At 41.7% G+C, this 25292-nt stretch overlaps 1 protein-coding gene across 5 annotated transcripts in view; it reads left to right on the top strand.

Annotated features, from left to right (window-relative positions):
- Positions 1 to 25292, top strand: part of gphnb (gephyrin b) — a gene marked incomplete at its 3' end in the record, with an annotated part of 107190 nt that overhangs the window by 41450 nt on the left and 40448 nt on the right. For all 5 annotated transcript variants that reach the window (XM_080491143.1, XM_080491141.1, XM_080491144.1 and 2 more), the window contains exons 3-8: positions 3638 to 3695; positions 4079 to 4171; positions 9024 to 9118; positions 9593 to 9659; positions 14113 to 14385; positions 19367 to 19501. In XM_080491143.1, coding sequence (XP_080347269.1) covers positions 3638 to 3695; positions 4079 to 4171; positions 9024 to 9118; positions 9593 to 9659; positions 14113 to 14385; positions 19367 to 19501 — 721 coding nt within the window. The remainder of the gene's footprint in view (positions 1 to 3637; positions 3696 to 4078; positions 4172 to 9023; positions 9119 to 9592; positions 9660 to 14112; positions 14386 to 19366; positions 19502 to 25292) is intronic.

Below are 25292 nucleotides of genomic sequence, written 5' to 3'. Positions count from 1 at the left end.
TTGGGTAAATTCCTTTGTTTTTGTTTTTTGCATCTTGAACAATCAGTAGAAGGCAAACATCAATTCTGTTCTTTTCATTTTTCATTCAACCACAATCCCAACAATCTTGCCGTGAATAGTAGGAACTGGTACCATTCAGGCACATAAATATATTCACATGCTTGCACGTATGTGAACCCTTGCTTCACCTATCAGGCAAAACGTGATAAAAATGATTATGGCAAGATAATCGACTAACGCAGCAAATCAACATTTTGTGGAAGTGTTACAAGTTGGAATAATGGACGAACGGAAAGATTTGAGAGAGATTGATGTGATGGCTTGTTCACCAGTTCAGAATATTTCTAAAACTGCAGCTCTTGTGATCCAAAAAGGAAAGAGGTGAACTGGTAACAGGGTCATAGCTGTTTATTGGATTTATTGGATTGGGGGGGACTGCTAAACATTGGGCAGGTTATAATAATGTTATGAGGATTTGCTGTATGCCCATGCCTTATAGTTACATTGAGTCTTGATTTTTAATAGTTTGGAACACGGTGTGGTGCAGTTATTTTGTATAAAAAGTGCAATGAATACGAAGATTTATTGGTTGATTGACTCATTGCTTACTTCACTACTTGACACTGATAGAAATGAGTCGGTTGTGAGCCAGTTTTTTTGTTTTATGTTGAGCAAGCATACGTCAGTATTTATTACCTCTTCTGTGAAGGCATTTACAATACTTCCTAAGGGTGAGGCTGGATCGACTATAGGGTGAAGTCTCTGCTCTTACTACATCGGCCCAAATTTACACGATAGTCACTGGTGAATCTCATGTCGTTGAGGATTGATAATCCCCTGACTGGGTGAGGCACTTACAGCGAGGGACACGACCCCATGCATCCATGCATTAAACACAAAAAGCACAGAGAAACCCCCTGCATACACAGGAAGAACATGCAAAACTCCACATGGAAAATCTGGAACCAAACCAAAAGTGATTTTACTGTGAGGCAACAGAGCCTACGACTCCGCCATTGTGTACACGTACACGTATTCATGTCATAATAAATACGGTATTGCATTAACACACGCAAACTGGTGTAAGAGTCTCTTTCATCGATTTACCATCCATCGTCTTTATCCATGTTAGAGACACTGGGGTACACCCCAGACAGGTCACCAGTCCTTCAGGGAGCAAACACAGTAAGACAGACAGTTGTCACACACTCAGATCCATCAAATAATTCTGTGCAGGGTGCTGGAGCCACTACCAGCTTACTATAAATGAGGGCAGGAGACACCCTGGACAGCTCGCCAGTCTATCACAGGGAAAACACACAGAGACAGACACACACTCACATTCACATCTAAAGGCAATTTAGGGTCCCCAGTTAACTTCACATGTATGTTTATGGGAGGAAACTGGAGTACCTGGAGGAAACCCACCCACACGCGTGTAAACGCCTCACAGAAAGGCCCCGGCTGAGATTTCAAACTCGGATCTAACCACTGCACCACCATGCAGTCTCACATTAACACCTAGGGACAATTTAGAGCGAACTAGTAACCCCCAGCACACGGTTTCTGGACCGTGGGAGGAAACCGTACATGCACAGACTTGAACTGGGGTCCTGAGGCGAGAGTGCCAACCACTTCTTCACCATGCTGCTATTGGAACCTCGACAGAGGCTAAATATATTGAATGAACATGAAACTACACTCATCTACACGCGCTCAGAAATGCCCAGTCAACAGCATATTGCTGCCTTTGCTCAGATGGAAAGAAATGGCATCCCCGATCGTTAGAAAAAAAAACAACACACAAACACTGGCACACACTAACTCTGACACACACACTCTCACAGTGAACAACACAGCAACTCGAGGCTTCAAACAGGAGGGTTGCCTAGGAAACGGTGGGAAGGAACCCTAGTTATTTGTGTTGAGCATATTTTGATTTGGGCTGAAACAGAGAGACATAAAAACCCCAGGAGAGCGAGAGAGGTGATTTGTCCTGACAGCTCCTTTACTCTCCCGAGGTGTAACACAGACACGCCCGCACAAACACATGAACGGACCAATGCACATGCATGAACACATACAAACACTGGCAGACACATACAGAGATGCCAAACCGCCCCCTTCCTTCTGAACACATCAAGAGAAGTAAATCATTCGTGCCATCACAGGGATGTCAGCAGCAAAGTTCTGTGTGTGTGTGTGTGTGTGTGTGTGTGTGTGTGTGTGTGTGTGTGTGTGTGTGTGTGTGTGTGTGTGTGTGTGTGTGTGTGTGTGTGTGTGTGTCGCCCGACATGTGCACTGTTTCATGAACAAGTACTTCTTAAATGATTCTCTCTGACTTCTCTGCATCTTTCTTCAGCAGCAGACAGCTTCCCTCTGAGCTCCATGCGTCCTCCTCATGCATGCCTGCTGCAGTGTATCGATGCCACCTTGCATGGCGCGTCTCTGAGCCGCCCTGTCGCTCGGTTTCAAAATCCAGCAGAGTGGATGGGCCCGTGGAATGATTTCTCCAGGGTGCACGATTTGTGTCTCGGTGTACAAAGAGTTAACAGTATCCTTGAGGGTAAAAAGTATCCGAAAGGCAGGGGGAGATGATGGATGTTTCCGTGTCTCCAGGGTTCACGAGTGTTAGTCTGAGGGAGGGTATCATGGTGTTTAAGTGGCTGGCGCGGTGGGGAAACATGATGCAGTAGTCTCCCAAAAATAGCGCTTTTTAAAAAAAGAAAAGGGTTACATAAGGGGTGTCTGTGCAGAGCCTTCACCTTGAGCCTGGGGTTGTTAGTTTTTTTGGTTAGTTCTTTTTGTTACCATGCTCGGACTGGCCACAGGAGGTCGCCCAAGCTCGCTTGGAAGCAGCAGCAGCTCTGTCCTTGTCAAAGCACTGGGCCATCCTGTGGAAAATCCTTTCAGGAGGGGATGTTCAAGGGCATTTGCTCTCTCCTCGTTTTTGCTGCTGGATTTCTTGATCTCTGACTCCATCTTGCTTTTGTTTTTGCACATTTCAACTGACTTTATTTGCTCTCACACTTTTAGTGCATCTTCAGTCCGGCATCTGCTCTGTATTCTCTCCGGCATTATATCTGAAGGCCCGCATCTTAATAAATATGTAATACAAGTGTCAGGTTTTGGCAAAAGTCTTGTTGTTTACAGGGTCAGTGAAGCTGAAGGACAGGAGTACATTTACAAGATTATGGTGCATGCCTCGGCTGTTTCACTTTTTCTAGCAAGCGTTAGTCCTCAGAGGAAGATGTAGGTGGGAGAAATATACCCTAAATCTGCACCTCCACCTGCTGGTCTGATAGGACTTTCTATTTGTAGCAAAAGGGTGGGGTATATTCAGAGTCTGTCCTTGAACGGATTGTCCTGACTTCAACTTCCTAGCTTCTGCAAAAATGTTTGATATAAGGGGAAAAAACACACACGCACATACACACACACACAAACCCACCGATGATGTTAGCAGTACCCTATGATGACCTTTATTTTTATTTATTTTTTAACTCAAGGATGATTTGAACATAAAAAGAGATGTAAAGATGAGGATCTCTTTGCAGGGATCCATAAAGTGTCCTGAGTGGAATCAGAAGCATTGACGACTACTTCGTGAGCTAATGGTGATTTCTTACTCTCTCAGGTTGGGGGGTATGATCGCAGCCTACAAGATAGTTCCAGATGAGATAGATGAAATCAAGGTAAGACACGAGCTGTTTATTGTCTATATTTGTATAGTATGTGTTCAAATTCCCCAAAATATGAAAGCACAGCAACAAAATGTATTTTACAGGTCAAATTCAACAGCAGTGCAGACGCAGTGCGCTTGAGACAACCTGGAGCACAACTGCTCTTGTAGTAATGGTTCCATGACTTAATACATTTCTTTACTGTAAATATGAAATATAAAATAACATGAGCGCCGTGGATCTTTGTAAAGACAATTTTAGGCCCCCAAAATTAAATAACTTTCCCGAACAGCTAAGTAAATCAATTTAGCACAATTTGCGTGTGCCACATATATAATACGTTTTTATTTTTATTTCTTCTGCAGTGTTGACTTTGTGTGTGTTTCCACCAACAGGAGACGCTGGTGGACTGGTGCGATGAAAAGGAGCTTAACCTCATCCTCACCACCGGAGGCACTGGCTTTGCCCCGAGAGACGTCACGCCAGAGGTGGGCCTACTCATTTCTTTATCATTTACTCGAACGTGTCAATCCTGAAAGAATCTGCTAAAAACTACCTTTCTAACCTTTGAAAAAAAAAAAGAACATTTCTGTTAATACTTTTGACTTGAACAACTAAGTTGAAGATGATGTGTTGATTTCATAGGCATGTTGATAGGAAGAAATCACTGAGTTGCCTCAGAGAAGTAGTTTCTATTCTGGGCATTGGACCCCCTTTACAGGGGTGACTTTTCTGGCATTGAGGTTGTCTTCATTAGATTTGCTCCTGTTAGAAGAAAATCATCATTTGACACATTTCTAAAATGTAAAGCCCGTTGCTTTTTCATTTTCCTTTTTTTTTTTTAAGGTATGTAAAGCGTTTGGCTTTGCTGTAATGTTTTTGTCAAATCAGAGATGGTAGAAGGTGTCCGCCATCTTTCTTTAAAGCAATCTGGGGAGCAATCCTCCTCTTGGAGGAAGTACTCCAGGTAGTGGTGGATGTTGAACAATATTAATATATCAAACCACATGCTTGATGTTGATTTTGAGAAACCCTAAGCGTGCACTCCCAGGGTCACCACTAACACACCAGTTCAAACTTCCTTTTTGTAGTACGTCAGAGCTGCAGTGGCCATGTTGGAGCACATGTTCACACTGTAACATGAGATTATGGACCTTTTTTTTGCATTTATACCGCTGTGTCACATATTACTCTACCACCACCTCTCTCTCGCTCTCTCCCTCACGCACGCACGCGCGCACACACACACACACACACACACACACACACACACACACACACACACACACACACACACACACACACACACACACACACACACACACACACACACACACACACACACACGTACAACACGTACGATCACTTTGGCAGGGGATGAGCTGTGGGTCTCAGCAATATCATTGGTTCTCATCAATCATGGCAGACAGCAGCAACCTTCCTGGAAGAGGGAAGACACGTACACACTGTAGTCACCGATAATACCTGCTATCTGATTCAACCCTGTGTGCCGGAGACAGTGATATCTCCCTGTCTGACTCTGTGTGTTTGAAGGTTGTACAAGACACATGTGACTCTGATCTGTTAGAGCTGAAGGCAGGACAGGAGTAATAGATTACACCTCATGTCACTACTGAACTGGATCTGTAGTGTTTTTATTATGCTGATATACTAATATTAAAAATAAAGTCATTATTGTTTATATATTATCTTGTAGTGTACTTAGAATAGAATAGAAATACTTTATAAACCCCAGATGGAAATATTCATTAGATATTGCATCCATTATATATGTATGTAATGTATATTTTATCCCATCTTGTATACATGTTATGTGATATTGTGTATTGGGTTTGTATAGTATATGTTCTAGTTTGTGTACTTATTACGTTATATTATGAATGTACTAACGTATATTGTGTACATATAATGATTTTCTTTTTTACATCTGTAATTTGTTGCATGTCGTATATACAAACTCTGCGAATAGTAAAAGAAAATCAAATCTTATTTAATAATTGTGATAATAATAATAATTGATCCATTTATAAAGCACAATTGAAAAAGTGCATGTCTTTACTTTAAAAAGGAAAAGGAGAGAGATAACACGAACTCAATGTCTATTAGACATTTATATTGTCACTATATTATTGTATTCTATCCCCAAACGTTGAACTTTGATATTGTATAGATATGACCTGATATTGTGTACTGGTGTGTTGTGTATGTAGAGTTTGTATAGCTCAAGGTTATAAAGTGTTTCACATCACAGGACCATTACCGCTGATAACATGCAGTTTTGAATAATAGAAATAAAATATTAGATTAATACAGAATAGAGATACATTTTGAAAGGTGCAAGTTTCGGACTTTTGAAAAAGGAAACAGTTCATTCCTGCCCGATGATGGACTAATGCGGAAGAATTATTTACCAACTTTTTCTACGCCTCCATTTATCTGCATTAATAGTCGGTATCGATTTATTTTTTTTATATAATCTTTTCATTCCCATTTGAAATGTTTCTTCTTTTTCTCGTAAATACATGAATTTCTTTGACGAACTGATCGCTCATCATGTTCAATACACTCTGTGTGCTTGCACTGACTACATATCCTAATGATACCAACCAACAGGGTTTATGTTTGTTGTCTTGAAGTTTCCCAACGGGTCTGAATATGAGTGTGTCTGTCTCTCCGTGTTTCCCTGTGATGGAAGTTGTACACCAGCTTTGCGCTTGGCATTCACTTTGTGAACTATATCAGCAGAAATTAGACTCTGTGTGTGTGGAACTGCAGAAACATTGAACATGAGATACTTTGCTTTTTTTTTTTTTGGTTTGTTGGTTTGTTTTTTTTAATACAGATTTGGTTCTACCCTGTACACCAGATCACCAAATCGTCTGCTGTGCTTCGACACAGAGGCTATGCTTCATGGAAATCTTCAAAACAGATGCATGCTCAGTTAATTGCTTTTCCTCGTGCAAGCGCATTGATTTTTGGTCCTTAGCCTGTTGGACGAGGAGGCATGATGTATTGACCTCATCTGCTCCAGTATTCATCATCTTTCCCATTAAAGAAGGATTTTCTGCATGAAAAATGAACTGAGATCAGTCAAATAATTACTATATAAAAAAAGGCATAATCTGCCACATGTGAAAAAAAAGCACAGTCTCATTTGCCTTTCCATTAATTTGCAGTTGTATATTTGGAAGGAAGCCCTTTATTGTCTATACTTGACCAGCAGAGGCTTTTTTTTTTTTTTATCTCATTTGGTGATATTTAATCACATCCCCTCATAAGAGTCCTTCTTTTGTCCTTGTAATATATTGCCTCACTCTCACCATGCACATATAATTAAGAATAAAAATCACACCCACAATCCTGCTTATTCTTTGGGGGCTAATCGCCCAAATCATGTGCACTTCATTCGAATGTAAAACGCCGCCAGCCAAACAAACCCGATCCTCTTTAAATGTGTGACTTTGTATGACGTATATGCTGAGTTGATGCTCACTCTCTCCCTCCTCCTCCCCGCTTGCCGCTAGTTCTCCCCTCCTCAGTTGCCTCCCACAGTCTTTCCTCTTCTCCTCACCCTCCCTCCCTCCTTCCTTCTCCTCTCCTGAGTCCAAGCCCAAGATGCTCATCAGTGGCTCCTCTTCTTTGAAGTCTTTTCTCTTCCCTCTCCCTCGCTAATGGTGCGTTTGAAGTGTCACTCAACTCAAGGACACCCAACACACACAGCTGGTGGAGAAGACACCGTCTTCTGTCTGTCAGCATCGTGACACGTCAACTTCAGTCCCTTAAACATATACACAAGAACGCACGTAAACGGCTAAATCAAAAACCAATATGTTGTTGTGATACCTGAAATAGCAGCTCACTTTTATTTCTGCCCGCAGGCTTGATATGCTTTGGTTTGTATATTTAGATCAACAAAAAAGACGAAAAAGAGCTGCGGTCAAAGCAGGTTTGTTTCCTGTGATGAATTTTGCCTCACAACATGCTGCTGTGCCTAATTTGAATATTCTCCTAAAATCATCTTCTCATTGTTCTTCTTGTTCCCATCAATCACCAAATATTACATTTGACAGTTTTAACTTATTTCAAGAAATAGCTTTTCAACTGTTTTTAAAAAATTCTGAGATGTCCTATAGCCTGGGTGTCACACTCACTTTAATTTAATTCTGGGGTCACACGTACATTCATCTAATTTGATCTTGTGCCTGGTAAATCAATGATGTTGCCTCTTTATCCAACTTAAACAATCACACACAGTCACATTAATCCCTACAGGCAATTTGTCACCAACTAACTTGTTGTTTTTGGACTGTGAGAATAAACTAGAGGACCAGTAGCAACATGCAAACTCCACACAGACAATCCCCGGAGCCTGATGTCAAACTGAGGATAAAATGCAAAGACGCACAAGTAGATTATGGGAAAGTCTTCATCAAATTAAATATCTTCAATAAGTTGACTTTTTAAGAAAAATAAGTGCAATTATAATGAAATATCATTTATATTGGAATTTCTGAAGCAAAATACAGAGAAATGACCAGAAAATGCTACTTTGTCAGGAATCACTTCTCCAGCTTCATTATTAATCTCTCAGCTCTGGGCTAAATGTTTTTGTTAATTTTCTTTGGCATTTTTCCAACTCATAGTTACTGAGACAATTTTGATACCCAGCACTTTAGTCTATCGTCTAATGTCCCCTTATTGTAGATATGCCTCTATTTAAAATGTATTCAAAGCTGTAATTCTGCTATTGCCGGAGATCCAGATCACACAAGAAATTTTATTTAGTGCATTCATGAATAATTTGGAGGCGGGAAATGTCTTTTGTGCTGGATAAATATGTTCAGTCAAACTGGGAGCTTCCCAGTAGAAGACAGGGCGGTTCTGGAGAGCTCCCAGAGGCAGGGCTGACGTCACTCAACACGTTGATGAATGTGCTCACACAGCCAAGTTATTTTTTTCTGGTTTGCTGATACTCATAGGAAACAAATTATGACACTCCCTCACATTACTTAAGAGGGAAATAAAATGCCGTTTGTAACTTTAAAGCTTTATTGTGACCATTACCGCTGTTGTCGCAGCTGTACAGCACATGTGCATTAATGCAGCTTGAAAGTAAAACCTCAAAGCAAGGTACTCCCCGTCTTGGCCAATGTATGAGCATAGTCAAGCTTGTGTGAAAGTTGTTACACCCCCCCCCAACGTGAACAGCACTACTCTCAGAGGACAAACAGCAGCAGTGTTTTCCGTCGACACAGCGTAGCTCCCCTGCTTGGTTAGACTATGACAACACTAACAACTCTCCCTCTCGCTCCTTTCCAGGCCACTAAGGAGGTGATAGAGCGCGAGGCTCCAGGGATGTCTCTGGCGATGCTGATGGGATCCCTCAACGTCACACCGCTAGGCATGCTTTCCAGGTCAGACGCGCAAAACAGAAACTGTGCTTACTCTGCTTTGTCTTCCTTAACAGAAAAGGACCAGAGGCAACAGTTGCATCCATCCGTTCTGCAGCATTGTTTGTCGAATTTGAATTTGGCATGATTTCACTTCCAGGCCTTTATTTATTTATTTCTCATTGCATTTGTATTGGAACCTAAAACCTGTATTTTGATGCAAGTTCAGGTTACAGCACTTCTAAAGTTCAAATGAAATGCCCTCCAACCTGACATTATAATGGTTGTATTTAGGCTGGTAGCTTATTTTCAATAAAGCCTCAAATAGAAGTTGCGGTATATCTGCCATTCGGTCACTGAGGATTACCTTGAGGCCTTCCCATACACGTATGTCCCTCATACTGTACATAACTCGTTTTTCTCAACACAGGTTTTACCGTGAAGCCAGTGGACCACATGTGCATTAAAAAGTAAAGCATTTCCTTGCTTCCTTTGCAGACCTGTGTGTGGTATCCGAGGGAAGACGCTCATCATTAACTTACCAGGAAGCAAGAAAGGCTCCCAGGTAGGAAACGCTTCACACGGCTGCAGCATCACATGGATTTTGGTGTGTTTTAGGTCTTGGTGGTGTGGCAAAGGAAAACAAACATATGGGCTTGATGAATTCAGGCGGATCAAGAGATGCGCTTCTGGAACCAAATCTTTTTGTTATAGTATAGATTATCTATATTTTCATGGTTATTTTATAAAGAGATGCATGTTGTTTAAGGGTTTGGTCCCACACTTTCTTCCCCATGTCAAAGTGTCTGAGCTATGCATTAACCAGGACACTATTTATGGTTGGCACACATCACTGTCTTCATACTCCTATGCTGTGCATCGCTTACGTTGGTGTAGCTGTTAAGCAATACCTCCAGTAGAGGGCAGTGCACATTGTTGGTTTCATGTGGGGCAACATTTCTAATCCAAATATTTGTGAAACAGGTTCAAAACTTCAAAAATAAATATTCATCTCCCAAGTCGTATTTAACACTTTGTCTAGGGGGATAATTGGTGGCCTTATGTTTTCAAACTGGCTGGTGAGGATGTTTATAAGCTGTTCATCTGACACTTCATTGTCTCGATTCCCAGATGAGATTTTGTCATAAATATATTTGTATCCACACACTCATCCACACAGTCTTGCCTCAAAAGAATCCTTTTTTCTGTTGTCTTCTTTCTTTCTTTTTCTGGTCCCACATGAGTTATATTGCACAGCAGTGTCCCCACAGGTTATCAGTGGTATTACTCCACTTGCTCCGTGTCTCGCTGGAAACGTACCAAGTAACAAAGAAAATGGACAGACGCTCTGTATCAGTCCCACTACGCATTTAACCTTGAGCGTGTTTGAGCCTTTAGGCTCGAGGGCCTGACTGTGTGGAGTTTGCATGTTCTGACAGGTCATCAGGGGGCAAACACAGACAAGTCAGACACGCTCACATCGACGTTGATGGGCCATGTTAAAGTCACCAATATTCTCAAATATCTGGACCTATAAAAAAACAACCCATGCACGTACAGGTTGAATGTGCAAATTCTCCACCCAAAGTCAAATCCGAGTCCTTCTGACCATGAAGCAAAAGTACTAACAACTACATCACTGTCTATGTATTCATGCCAGTGTGTGTGTGTTATCTCCTGCTCCTCCCCCCTCCGCTCTGCTGACCTGCACATATGTCTCTGTCTCGTTACGCGCCCGCTCCTCCTAATCGATTTTAGTATTTTTCTCAATCAATTACTCCACCTCTCCTCCGTCTGCTGCCATATTAGTGTCTCCCTCGTCAACCCCCAGTTAAAGTTAACGGTACAAGCAGCCCACTGCAGGCTTTTATTGCGTTGATCCCTGTCATAAAGATACAAGGGAAGTACAGCTGAGCCAGCCAGACAAACCTCTTATGTCCTCGTATGCATCTTGTGCTCTTGTCATCCTTTCTGTTTGGCTTCATTTCATCGAAACGTGTACGGTATCGTCCACATTTCTTCTTGTCACTTTGAAGCTTGCCGTCATCAATAATGACAAGTGCAGGACACGTGACTTTTCTCCAAACGGCACATTACAGTACAGGACACAAATACCTCATAGTTTCAGAAATTCAGTGTGAATTGTATCCAAAGTACTGGCATATACCTTTCTGATATAAATTTCACTTTTCAAAAGATTTTAGCATACCTAAACGACATGAATTACTGTGGGTTTTTTTATACTTACTCTATAAATGTCACAAATATAAGGTGTTGCTTTGACAAGGTGGAGCACAAAACCTATTTTTAGATAATCCCTTCAAAGTAGTTTCACATTTCAAGCTTAGCTACTGCAGTGAATAAGTCTTGAAAAAGTGTTCAACAACACCGAGTGGCTAAAGTGCTGATATACAGAATGCGTGATGTGTTGGGCTATTTTACACTTTTGTATAAAATGTTGAGACTTACAAAATTATGCTTGTTCCCGTTAGAAGGAAGCAGTCAGGAAAAGGTTCACATTTGTATAAATGATGTTAATAACTGTTTTTGTATAAATGAATCTTTGTATATCTTACTGATTCATGACCAGAGCTGCAACTTATTTAGGCTTGTTCAGTTAAATGTCGACTTTAAATTGCACATAGAGGTGGTTGGATGGCTGGCTCGCTGTGTTAGTTATGCGATGCACTGGTGACCAGTTCACAGTGGACCTTCTTACCTTCCTCCCAACATTTTAATTGGCTCCAGCTCTGAACCTTGATGGTGTTTGGCCCTAACTTTGATAAAGTAAAAAGTTTTGTTTGGCTCAATCAGTGGTGGGATTAAGGTGCTGACAGCATTTCTATTGTTTCTCTTTCTGTTCCTTTATGAATGCAAAGTTGTTCTTTAGTGAAAATGTGAAAACAATGCTGTTTTAATTTAGTTTGTGCAACGCAAACAAGGCCTGAAAATCTGATGTGGTGTTTAAGTGAGCCATCTCACCAAGCATTAGATGAACTTCTAGTTTCATCGTCTGCCTTCAAGGCACTGAGAGGTGTGCAGCATTAGTCATCAAATTGTAGGTTATAATTGATATTTAGTGATTTCTGCATTTAAAAAGTCTTCCTGCAGTAGTGGAGCTTTACATATAGGTTAGCCTTTTCTTTTTTCTTGATATTATTTCTACTTTTGCATCTTTACTGTCCTTTCTTCCTTCTGTCATTATTCTTTCTTGACTATTTTGTCTTTTTTTTGCAGTCATTTATTTCCCCTTTTTTTTTTTTTTACTGAATCTCTGTTATCTTTTCCTTCCCGCAACCCTCTCAGAGAACAGCAGTGCCCCCCACCCACCACCACCACCACCACCACCGCCTCTATCCCACCCTTCTCCCCCCATCTCTCTCTCTATCTCTCTTGCTTGTGTTTCTCATCCTTTGGCAGTATATCCAGGGATTCTGCTCTTTAGTGTTCTTGACAGTAACTCTCCTCCAGGACAAAACCGAGAATAAGAAGGAAAAAAAAACACTCCTGATGTACCTTTAAAAAAAAAAAAAAAATCTCGGCACGCAATGAAAGCATAAAATAGGAGCGTAGGAACGTCTCCAGGCTCTTGACACAATCCTCACTCTTTCTCTTTGCCCTGTCCTTTCTCACCTCCGTCTCTTCTCCACATCTTCCAAAACCACTCAGATGTGAACCTCAAACGCGACTGCAAGAGGCATAAGCAGCCCGCTGTGTGCTCAGGGGTTTGGGACGTATATGTGTGAATGGATGTGGCGATATCCCAATGCTCAGCTTGTGAGATGGTGCGTGTGCGGCTAATTTTCCATTTATCAAATCAGTTTCATCCACTGGTCTAAGAAGTCTTTGCTTTTCTCATGTTTTCTGCACGGCAGTAGAGGACGCCGTTCCAGCCGTGCGTGGACTGAAGTGTGGATTTATAGACTTTAGATTCAGTCAAATCAAGGTTAACATTGTCAAATTTAATCCAACTCGCAAAATGCACACATTGGAACAGAGAGGCTGCGCCAAGAAGTCCATTCGCAGCCAGTGTAAAGCGTGGGGCGATTAATAATGTAACTTCTAAATGCTTAAAATACACAGGAAGATAAATAATTTCACAGATTAGCTCTTGTCTTGAGAATGAGGAGAATGGAGCATTTAACATAGCCGAGGAGCCCACAGGCACACTGACACACAGAGCGACACTGGAGACGGGAACAGAGGGGGCGGAGGGAGGTGGTCTTCAGAAATGTGGCCAGACGGAGGCGCTGTGATCTGCTGAGGTTTAACAGGATTCTCTATGTTTTCGATTCAACTGCCTTGAACATGATCACTCATCTATTTTTTTTTCCATAAATATAGTTGTTTTACTCTTCTCCATGATCTTTCATGTTTTTCTCAGATTTGTTAGATTTTGTAAAATGTTTTGTCAGTATTACCACACGTTTGATTTCACTGTAGATTTTTCCTCCCTTTGTACAGTAAATGTGTTTTCTCCTTGTTCGTTTCTTGTTTTTTGGGGGGATTCTGGATAATCTCCATTTTCCAAATCTATTCTCTTTATTGCTTTCACTTTGTTATTCTTAACTAAAACGTCCTTTCACGTGTAGTTAATTTCCCAAATTGTATTTTTAAATTTGAGATCTGTTTTGTGTATATTCACTTCAGAAGTTTTACTCATATTTACAGTGCAGTTTTCATATTTAAAACAAAACCAAGCAATTAACGGTTGACTCTTCTGGCGTCACACCAAGCACATATCTTTCGTTTTCCGGATTTGTTACTTTCTGTTGGGATCTTTAGGAAGATACAAAGCACAAGTGTAGTTGTTCCTGTTAGCTGCTTCTAATTTGGTCTTGTCGCCCATTATAAATAGTCTGCAACTGCTTAACTACTTTACGCTAAAACTCTTTTTAATAATAATGTTGAATAAAATCCATTATATGTACATAATTTAAAAAAAAAAAGAGACTTGCTTTCATCTGAACACTGATTCAGGGCAGTTTCTGTTGCACCCCCCCCCCCCCCCCCCCCAGGAATGCTTCCAGTTCATCCTTCCAGCGCTGCCGCACGCCATCGACCTCCTCCGGGACGCAGTGGTGAAGGTAAAGGAGGCGGCGGACGAGCTGGAGGACTTGCCTTCGCCGCCACCGCCTCTGTCGCCGCCTCCTAACAGTTCGCCACACCGGCAGACAGAGGACAAGGGCGTGCAATGCGAGGAGGAGGACGAGGAGAAGAAGGACAGCGGCGTGGCGTCCACCGAGGACAGCTCCTCCTCTCACATCACCGCCGCATCCATCGCCGCCAAGGTACTCCAGACAGGGGCGAGGAGCCGGGGGGAGCTGGGGAGGATTTGATGTACTGTAAAGATGCAGATCTGTGTCCATCCATCTCAAACCGTCACCTTTACATGTCCACATATGTTATTTCAACAAGTTATGGGCACCACGTATAGTAGTCTAACATCACTCATCCATCATCTGCAGTGGATGTAACAAATTACAAATACTCACGTTTTTTAGGGTACTTTAGAAGTATTTGAAAAATCACAGATCATTACAAAGTACACTCACAATTCAAAGTAATAATTAGAGCTTTTGTTTGTTTTCTTTAATTCTTTTAAGAGTGAAATTATTGCTTTATATCCACATTTACTTCACAAAACAAACTGATGAAGTGTAATTTCAGACACTTTCTATTTCTGCATCACAGATGTGTTCTTAATATACATATTTACACTGCAAATCCAACTGAATTTAATAGACTGCTATTTAGAGTACAATTAAGTGTGGTTAAACAGTAACTCATACTTTGAGTAGACTCAGAGAAAAGTGCTTATCAGTGCCGTTTCCATCTCTGGTCGGTATGTGTGAAAGATGTGCAGCAAACATTTCCAGGAAATTTGCTGCACATAGAAGTTGTTCTTCCTACAAAGCCTGTGAAAATATTCATTTGGTTTTATAATGTCTGCTATTAGAATATCATTAACTGGGTATAAAGACATCTAAATGTCGTGATTATTTTTAAGTGAAGACCAGAAGAAACTAAAGGAGAACAAGCACCATCAGGCAGACAAGATATTTCAGACGTCTTTGATAACGCAATGACGTTATCCAATGTATGTGTGGATAACAAAGTGTAGTTTTGATTGATACGTCAGTTGCGTTTGATGATGTTCAGTTGCAATTCAAAGTATTTGTGAGCTATTGCTGCTGAATCACATTGTTAAGATGTTGTCAACATCTTTGATCATAATATTAAAACCTGAGGAAGACTGATAAACACTATATGGAAGCTGATGGGGATCCAAAAAAAGAATGAGTGGTTTGGTCTCTAAAGACTGCTGCAGATAGCACTTTTTAAATAATAGATTTTCTGTTTTTCAGCTCACACCTTAGTGCAGCGCTCCTGCTGCTGCTGTCGCTGCTGCTCCCTGCTGGGCCTAAATGTGGTCCAGCTGGGTAATCATTTATACCTTTGAAATCCATGATGAATCTTCTTCTTCAGCAGTTCGGCTGCTTCTGTCATCTCAGTTTGTTGGATGAATGTTGGACTGGCTCCATACCACCATCTATTGCAAGGGTGTCATACATGCAGCCTGCGATGACCTTGCAAAGTGTGAATATAACAGAGAAAACATTGTTTACTATTTCTACATGAAAATAACTTCTGTTCAATTATCACATACAGTAGCAATACTCGTGGCAGAGAGATCAGTGATGTTTGATGCAAAATTCACTTTCTAATGGTTTTCAACTGTAATATGTGTCCCCATACCTGGGAATGACGCCCCGGAAGTTGTAGCCCCAGAACTTTCCCTGGCATGTTTCAGTTTTTAAAAAGTGTGTGTACCAATGAGGGAATCTGAAATCAAATCCTATTTCGTGACATCGGGGTTTTAGCCAATCCCAATCAAGGTAGGCCCTCACACAATCAGGCAGCTCTGCTCTGGCACATGGCACCACCAGAAGTACTTCCTCCTCTTCCCAAGATGGGCATGCGTTGGCGGACACAGTCCAGCTCACACAGATTTATTGAAATGCAAGCGCTACACAGCACCCTGGTGTTCCAACAAGGTGCAGACGCTGCCAACAGGTACTGTGCAGTGGGACTGAGCTTATAGGGGATGCAGAAGGGAAACTAAGCTACAACACAGACAACGGCGACTGGAGGAGTTTCAAGTCGTGTCTCCCGTCTCTCATCATGGGGAATGTAAGATTGGGAGAGTCAGAGGGAGTACCAGGAGTGTAGTTAAATGTGCTTCCCTACACTCTGATATTCCCAATGAAAACATGACCATCGGTTTCAGACTGGGACTGCACTCTGGAGACACTGCATTGGTGCTTTGAGGTGACAGACTGGCCGACACTCTGGTGCCTCAAGGTGAGGACATCATTAGCCTCACAGAATGTGTCATCAGATATGTCACCTTCTGTGTGGAATCCATCATCCCAACCAGGACTGTCCTTTGTTATGTTAACAACAATCTATGGATATCAAAGGACATCATCGACATCCTCAATAAAAATAAGATTTCCTTCAAGGCTGGTGACAAGGGGATGGGAATAAAAAGCAGGAGCAGCTCAAGAGAACGATTCGAGAGGTGAGGAAACTGGAGGGGAAGCTCCAGTAGAACAATAAGAGAGAGGTCTGGACTGAACAGTCACCGGCTACTGACAGACCACCGACTGGATGATTCTGTGGACAGGGCTGATTAACTCAATCAGTTTATTTAATAGAAATAGTCTTCCTCGGGAGTCCAGTACAGTGCTGTGGAAGATGTCCTGCATTGTTCCTGTGGATCTGAGCACAGTAGACCGATGCTGCTGATGTTCCTCATAATGAAGATCCTCACCTGGACCTCCTCCAGTTTGCCTACCAGCCACGACTCAGGATAGATGAAGCTCGCATCTTCCTGCTCAACCACATCTATGCCCACCTGGACAGACTGGTCAGCACTGTGAGAGTCGTGTTCTTTGACTGCTCAAAGACCTTTAACACCCTCAGGCCGGCTCTCCTGGGCAAGAAGCTGATGTTGATGCAGGTGGATTCCCCCCTCATGTTGTGGATTGTGGATTACCTGACTTGCAGGCTGCAGTACATGCACCTGCAGGACTGTGTGGAAGAAAGTGTGGTCGGCAACACCAGGATAACCTCAGGGGTTCGTCTCCCTTCCTCTTCATCTTCTACACCATGAAATTCAGCTACTGCACTGAGATCTGTCAATGAGACCTTTGATGAGACGGAGTACAGGGCGATGGTAGATAACTGTCACTTGGCGTGAGCAGAACCATCTGCAGCTCAATGTGACAAAGCCCAGGGAGCTGGTGGTGGACCTGAGCTGGAACAGGGTGTCTGTGACCCCCGTTTCCATCCAGGCGTCCAGTGAGGACATTGTGGAGGACTACAAATATCTGGGTGTGGTCAAAGATAATAAACTGGACTGGGTTAAGAACACTGAAACCCGTCATGAGGAGGGCAAAAGCCATCTCCATTTTTTGAGGCGGCTGAGGTCGCACTATGCGTCTGTGGTGGCAGGGCGCTATCCACTTTGCAGTTGCATGCTGGGGCAGCAGGCTGAAGGTGGCCGATATCAACAGACTCAACAAACTCTTCAGAAAGGCCAGTGGTGGGGGTGGAGATGGACCCGATGCAGGTGGTTCCATGAGAGGAAGATCCGAGGTCCAAACTGAGGTCCGTCCTGAACAATTTTTCTCACTCCCTCCATGATGTCCTGGTCAGCAGCAGGAGCTCCTTCAGCAACAGACTCATACCACCAAAGTGCACAACAGGACATCCTTCATTCCTGTGGCAATAAGACTCTATAGCCCCTCCTTGTAAATAGTGTTTGCTGTGTTTTGGTTAATTTCATCCTTTCTGTGCTTATATTAGTCCCCATGTTGTGGTGACAGCCACAGGCTTGAGGCATTATTGGATTCTTTGGTTGTCCATTCATCCCATTCTTGTCAACACAATATATCTGAAATGCCTGGAAGGTTTTTTGGTTTTGGTTTTTAGAGTGTGTTCTTACGCTGTGGTCAAAGGTGAAACGTCAATATCACAAAGACCTCCATATGCTCCATGCACTGGGGCTATATTTTCAAGTCTAACACAAATGTTCAATTTGGCTTTATTATGTACTGACCCAATTTGGAGATTACGGGTCAGTTGGTCCATGTGGTGACTTCCTCTTTGTCCCATTTTTGTGAACGTAGTATAATGTGAAAGCATATTTGATAGCTATTTTTTTTTTGCATGTATGAAGGTCCAATGTCCTGTCGAACATATGAGAACACATTGAGATGCATAGTAGAAGTTTTGCAGACAACAGTACACAAAAACAACTTAACTTGCAAAAAAGAGAGTATAGCCCTCAGCATGTCTTCATTAGATCATGATGGTCTGTCTGTACATACGTCATTGTGTGTGTCTCCTCTGTGCATTCATATGTAACATCATTTGTCTTTCCATACCCGTCATCCTGTCCTGTACCTGTCTGCAGCCTGGACGATACATTAAGCTCTGTTGTCAGAGCAACATCCCACCTCATTGTCCCGTCACAGATAGATGATGTTGGTAAGACTCCAAAACTCAAACATCAGCCTTCATTCTCATGTCATGTTTTGGCTCAGCCCTGCACAAGAGAGCAGCCGTTCAGGCTTCACGAGTCACAAATGGAAAAATACTGTATGTTGGAAAAAACTTCGGCCATAACATTATGACCACCTACCTAATATTATTTGTTGCCGAATCAGCTCTTCGAGGTATGGACTCCACTAGACTTTTGAATGTGTGCTGTGCTTTCTCACACCAAGGTGTAAATCAAAGAAGCTGTAAGGTCGACCCTCAATAGGACTAGGTACTGTTCATCAATGAGCTCTTGGCACCCATAACCCTGTCCCCAATTTTATGCTTTTCCTTCTTCAGACTACTATTAATATTTACTTATTTCACCAGACCCCGGGCAAACCACATGAGCTGCGTGGTTTTTCCCTCTATAGCCCACCCACTAACACGTTCCACGAGAAGGAGATAATCAGTGTCATTCATGTCACCTGCTTGTACTCATAATCTTATGGCTGATTGGTTCCACTAATGTGTGTGTGTGTTCATTTGTAACGTGTGAATTATGAAATACACGTCTCTCTGAAGTTGTGTGTGTGTGTGTGTGTGTGTGTGTGTGTGTGTGTGTGTGTGTGTGTGTGTGTGTGTGTGTGTGTGTGTGTGTGTGTGTGTGTGTGTGTGTGTGTGTGTGTGTGTGTGTGTGTGTGTGTGTGTGTGTGATCTTAGATCCCAGACTCCATTATCTCGCGGGGTGTACAGGTGTTACCCAGGGATGCAACCTCTCTCAGCACCACGCCCTCTGAGTCGCCCCGCGCCCAGGCCACGTCCCGCCTCTCTACCGCTTCCTGTCCGACACCCAAAGTGAGCACACACACACACACACACACACACACACACACACACACACACACACACACACGCACACACACACCAGTGTGTATTGACACAGAACTCTCACCTTTATACTTTAAGCACTTGAACCGTATTTCTTTTGTTTCATTTCACCTGAATCCATAGTGGCACTCAACCTTCATTTTAACAATCACACTTAGTTTATGGTCGTCAAATAAGTGACATGATATATTTAGAATGTTCCAGTGAAAATACAGTAAATGGAGCTCACTTTATATAGCCCTTTTCCACTGATTTAACCGTCCACTATGTTAGTCACATTTATCCAATGTAGAATGAAGACGTCTGTTTTTCCTGAAAATATGTTTATAAAAATGGAACAATCAAAGGAAATTGTCGTCCCTCCGGATCTGTCACATGCTTTCATGTGAGAACATTTGTCCGTGAAGTAAACTAACTTTAACCACTTCGAGACTCTGCGGTAATATTTAAATTTAATAACTAAAGGTTCAAGAAGACATAATACCTTTAAAAATGGTAAAAATGTTATGTTAAGATACCATATTGTTTTTTAAAATGTGTTTAATCGATATTCCATCAATAATGTCATGGGTGAAAGCAGCGTTGTATTCATTCGAGTCACCTGGTTGTATAGCAGCAGGACTCCGACACTTTGAAAATCCCTGGTTTATACTGATGTACTTCAATTCAAATATTTTTTTATTTCAAACAGGGTCAAAATAATACCCACGTGTTCACAAGAGGTAACATTTGTAATTTCTACTTTTGTTTCTGATAGAATATGAGATAAGTTGTTGGGGAACAGATGAGTAGCATTACAAAAAAAGTCAATTTCTGCTTAAGATAAAATGTAACTGGACTACATTCAAATGGAAAATAAATAAGTAAATATGATCTAATGTTAATGACATATTTCAATAAAATTTGAAAAGTAACTATAAATAATCAATGGTATAGCTGCAGCAGTACCTCAAAAGAGTGCCTGTTTCATAAGAGTGTGCTGACACTGTTAACTCAAATGTATTTATGTTGAATCTTGTTTGTTTAATCTGTTCAAAATCTAAAACATTTAATAGATAAGTTGTATTTTCATATTAAACGACATGCAGAATCTATTCAAATATCAGTTTTAATTCCGAATGTGGCCTTCAGTCCAAATGTGAAATTACTGAGTGTATAAGAGAGGAGAGTCCATCAAACTTGAAGGGGTTCTCACCTGGAACACTGGGACACACACTTCCTGCAACATTAATTCAGCACATAAAAACAAAATCTGCCCTTGTCTATTTTTTTTCTCTGCTCAGCTCTACTATTTGTCTCCCTTGACTCAGCTCTGTCAAGGGCTCAGGCTCAAGGTCTTCAGTTTGTTTTTGTTTTTTGTTTTTTGTTTTGTTTTTTTCTGTTAAATCATGTGATGCTTATTAATTTTTACAGGAATCACAGTGATGGACAAAAGTCAAGGTCGTCTCACAGCAATTTATTGTTTCATTTCTTCCATTTTTTTTTTTCATTACCTTTGTTTGTTTAATGTGTTACTGTTTAGTTGGGAAAGAAATAGGACACCTCCATGATTGCACATTCAAACTGCACACATTCACACATTGACTGGTTTCAGTGTCTCAGCATCACAGAGTGAACGTGTTTGTTATGTGTACACCCGCCGTTGTTTGTGTGTGTGAGTGTGTTTTGCTGTGTGTTCACTGAGACAGCAGGTTGTGTTTGCAACAGCTTGCACAAGAAATACTTTTTTTTTTTCAACTGCGAGGATGCTTCTTTTTTTTCTTTTTTTTTTTGCTCTAATGGGATAATCCACTTCTTTCTCAATAATTTTCTGTGCTCCATCTAAATGTGACTTTTTTACGCTCATGGTTGTTTGTGGTAATGTATCAACAATGTCCCAGGATTCTTGTGTGCTTTAACTGATCTCTCCTGCAGGTTTAAAAAAAAGATTTAAATAAAAAAATACAGTGTCAAGTCTGCCCCTCTGTCTCCCCTCAGCTCTCTTTCTCCCCCTCTGTCTCTTTCACTTCATCTGTCAGTGTCACATCTCCGTGTGTCTCGCGGACAGCAGGCAGGTGCCATGGGAAAAGATGAGGTGGTTGCCATGGGAACAGGGGGATGGGACGTGAGGGGAGGGTGGGTGCACAGACGGGTCATGTGGCAGCTGAGAAGAGTGCTCGATCTCTCTCCCTCTGTCGTCCTGTCTTCTCTTTTCTCTTTCTGCTGTGCCTGGGTGTTCACAAAAATGATGAAAGGTCAAAGGGACGATAAACACTTTAAACTGTTGCTTGAAATTCAGATATTCGAATCATGATAAGCCAAGATGTGGAATGAGAGGCAAGCTGTAATGGGATGAGTGCAATAAGTGTGAAAAGAGTATTTATTTATCAGTTCAAGCCTTGACTTCACGTGTCTATCCAGTTATAGAGCTAATAAGATCTAATAGATAATTCTAACAAATACTCAGTTTAAAGAATTAGAATAATTTCAATCCCAATCATAGATTTAACTATTTCCCAATCCATATTTTTAGCATTGAACACATTGGCCACCCTTCTTTTTTTTTTATCATTTAGACCTTTTCTCACATGTTTCCTAAGTTTGTCGTATTGAACCAAATCCACCGACTTTGGCCTTGGTGCCTGTTTAATTTTCCCTGCTGCTTTTGTGCTGTGCGAGCGCCACAGCTTGTGGTGAGCACAGTTCCTACCGCTGCTCCTGGTTATACAGCTTCACACTTACCCACAGTGTTGCTCGCCTCAGCTGAGCTGCAGAGTGTGGAGCTGTAAATAATTGGACAAAGGGGAGTTTTAATGCTTCTGCTGCTGGATCCAATGATACAGCAAGGTAGCAGTCTCCCACCAATACCCCGCTATCCGTCCTCGCTCCCCTCAACCACACGCACGTTCAACCATATGTCTCTCCGGTGAAGTCCTTTTCCACCAATGACCCACTTTTAATATTGCCAGCCTGTCGCAGCCACATGCCAGCCACATTAGTCAGCGTTTGTGTATGACACGTGTGCCTGGACATGTGTGTCTTTGTGCGTGGCAGATAACCGACAGCTAAAGGCTTTTCGAGGTATAGCCCTTCACTTGTTTAGATTCTGACACAGGCTGTTTCCCAGCGACAAGCTGCCATATGTTCTTTGAAATTCCCACGTTGAGTGTGGCTGCCGACAGTATGTACACAATGTCCCCAGAGCCAGCACGGTTCTGTTCACTGATGCATTTCATGTGCCGCTGTGGGCTGTGTTAGTTTGTTAGCTGGGTCTTGTTGGCAGCGCGGCATGGTGGGCTTTGCAAGGAGGAGGTGGGGAGTAGGTCTTAATCTTGTCAATGGCAGAGCCGCCGCTGCAGTGGCCATAGGAGCCGGTCCGACACCGTAGCTCTCACTGTGCAGCACAAGAAAGCAAACATCTGTCAGGAAGAGATCACATACAGTAAGTACTAACTGGCCATGTATCAGTGTCTCAACTCAAGTTATTGGACCGTAATTGACTTCTTTAACCTCCGATGTGGCACTCACTTAAATATGTGAAAATAGAAAATGTTAACTATGAAGTGTTATTGAAGGATAAGACTATGAATTTGGTATAAAGATAAACTATTTCTATAGGAAAGAGTCATAAAACAGACCAAAGCCACACATATTTCACCTTTTTTTGTTGAAAAAAAAGTTTCTAACTGGGTTTAGATTTCTTATACATTGTTAGGTTCTCCTGTCTTCCAATATAATGTGTCGTTTCCAAAAAGATGCACCAACTATTCTGAATCAAACTGTTTCATATTTAAGATAAAAGCATCAGGTTCACTAATAAGAATAAGAATTATTTTCATGAAGTAAAGGGGCCAACACAATGCTGTCTAAAATGGTATGTAAAAAAACCCTACAAAAGTATGACCTATTTCAATTTAAAAATATATATATATACTTTTTTTTAATTCTTCCATTTCCTTCAAATTAACATTGTCAATTTAGTTTTAACTCTTCAAATAATATCACTCGACCGATAAACAGTCAATGTGATTTCAGGTTCTGGACCATGAACACACATTCAAATGAGCACATAATTACAGCATGTGGAAAACTATATGCTGCACATATGTAAGAACTCTGAAGATGAGTACATGAACGTATTTTTTTATTGGTTCTTCTATTAAGAGGGATGAGTTTCCCTTGATGTACACATCTATTCTACGGAGCAACAACTGGAAACACGCATGCATACAGTAAGACTGGACTCGTACAAAACCATCCTGAGCGAAGAATTGGCCTCTCTCGCTCTCTCTCGTGCACTGCACACACACACATCCTACCAATGCCAGCAGATACAAAAGGATTACAAACTGAGCGGCTCTACAACCATTCATGTGACCAGATTTTCTTTCTCTGTCACACTGTTCCTTATTCGTGCACGGACACACACACACGCACACACACACACACACACACACACAGGGAGAGGAGCTATACCCTTCCACTCTTGTGAGCATTTAGTACAGTTATGTAATGGTGAGTTTGGATTAATGAAGCATATGGGAAATGGGGCTTTGACTCAAAGGAGGGCTGACAGCGTGTGTGTTTTTAGGAGTGTTTTTGGGGTTGTGTCTCCTGCTCTTATTCTCACTGAAGTAGTGTTGGTTGGACTGTTTGTATATTTCTCTGGTTTTTTATGTGCACATGCAAGAATGCATACACGCATGTGTGTGTGAATGTTTCACTTTGTAAGTTTGTTCTCCCCTGAAGATGTTGCTCGAGTAATTTGACTTGTAAGCTGATCCACTCTGTTATGCTGTTCTATAATACGGCATGTCTCAATCAAACAAATAGTGTCTTTTCGATTTAATCTTTGACAAAAATCTTTCAAGTTTCAAGGTTTATGGGACAATATCTTCCTCCCATATATTCACAAGACATCCTTGTCAGGATAAATAGTGTCTCTAAACTGGACATAGGTTTTAATGTCTGCGTTAGATTGTCTGTCTCTGCATGGTGAAATGTTTAAAGTTCAGTCTGCCTTGTGCCCAAAGCCTGCTGGGTCAGGCTCGACCCAACGAAAACTGCTCATGCACTTTATGTAAAATGTATCTGATTATTTCCAGTTGTATTTTCACAATGTTTATATTTTTTTTTTTAAAAAGTGAAATTAACCACTAAATAACTGTTAAATAGATAATGTTTCCCAGTGAGACGCTGCAAGCTGAGCCTTGCTTTTCATTAAAGTGATAAGATACTTGTGGAGGTACTTTTATATTTTGCTATTTCGGCAAAATTAGTGTTTTACAGTGAGAGGGGTTTGCAGACAGCTGTGGTCACAGTTGTGCACTCACAGACAGCCTGAGATAATCTTTTACCGGTGCCAACAATTGAAGTAATAGCTATAAAATTGCTCCAACACACATACGTACGTCTAATAAATGTGTCATCATGAACCTCTGCGGAAAGTCTGATGATAAGCTGATGATTACAGTCACCTCTGTTGGAAGAAAACCAGGCAGGACACTGGCCTTATAGCACCGGGGTTTGAATGCCACTCCTATACATGCTGCCGTTTCTGCCCTTTCATCCAATTCCTGTCTAACGTTGCAGCGTTCACCTTGATCGCCTCGCATCTGCAGGTCCGCACATTATTTACGCTCCATGTATTGTATACTCTTCCAAACATCCCATCAACTTGACAGATATTGGCATTTATTTTGATTAAAGTATTCAATGCTCTCACTCTGTCGCGGCGCCTTTGAGCACTCTTTCAGGTTCTGGCTGTGCACCTAGAGGA

Source organism: Lipophrys pholis, assembly GCF_963383615.2.
Source record: "Lipophrys pholis genome assembly, chromosome: 21".
Lineage (NCBI taxonomy): Eukaryota > Metazoa > Chordata > Actinopteri > Blenniiformes > Blenniidae > Lipophrys > Lipophrys pholis.
The sequence above is the reverse complement of the archived record's forward strand: the minus strand, read 5'-3'. Positions and strand labels throughout refer to the sequence as shown.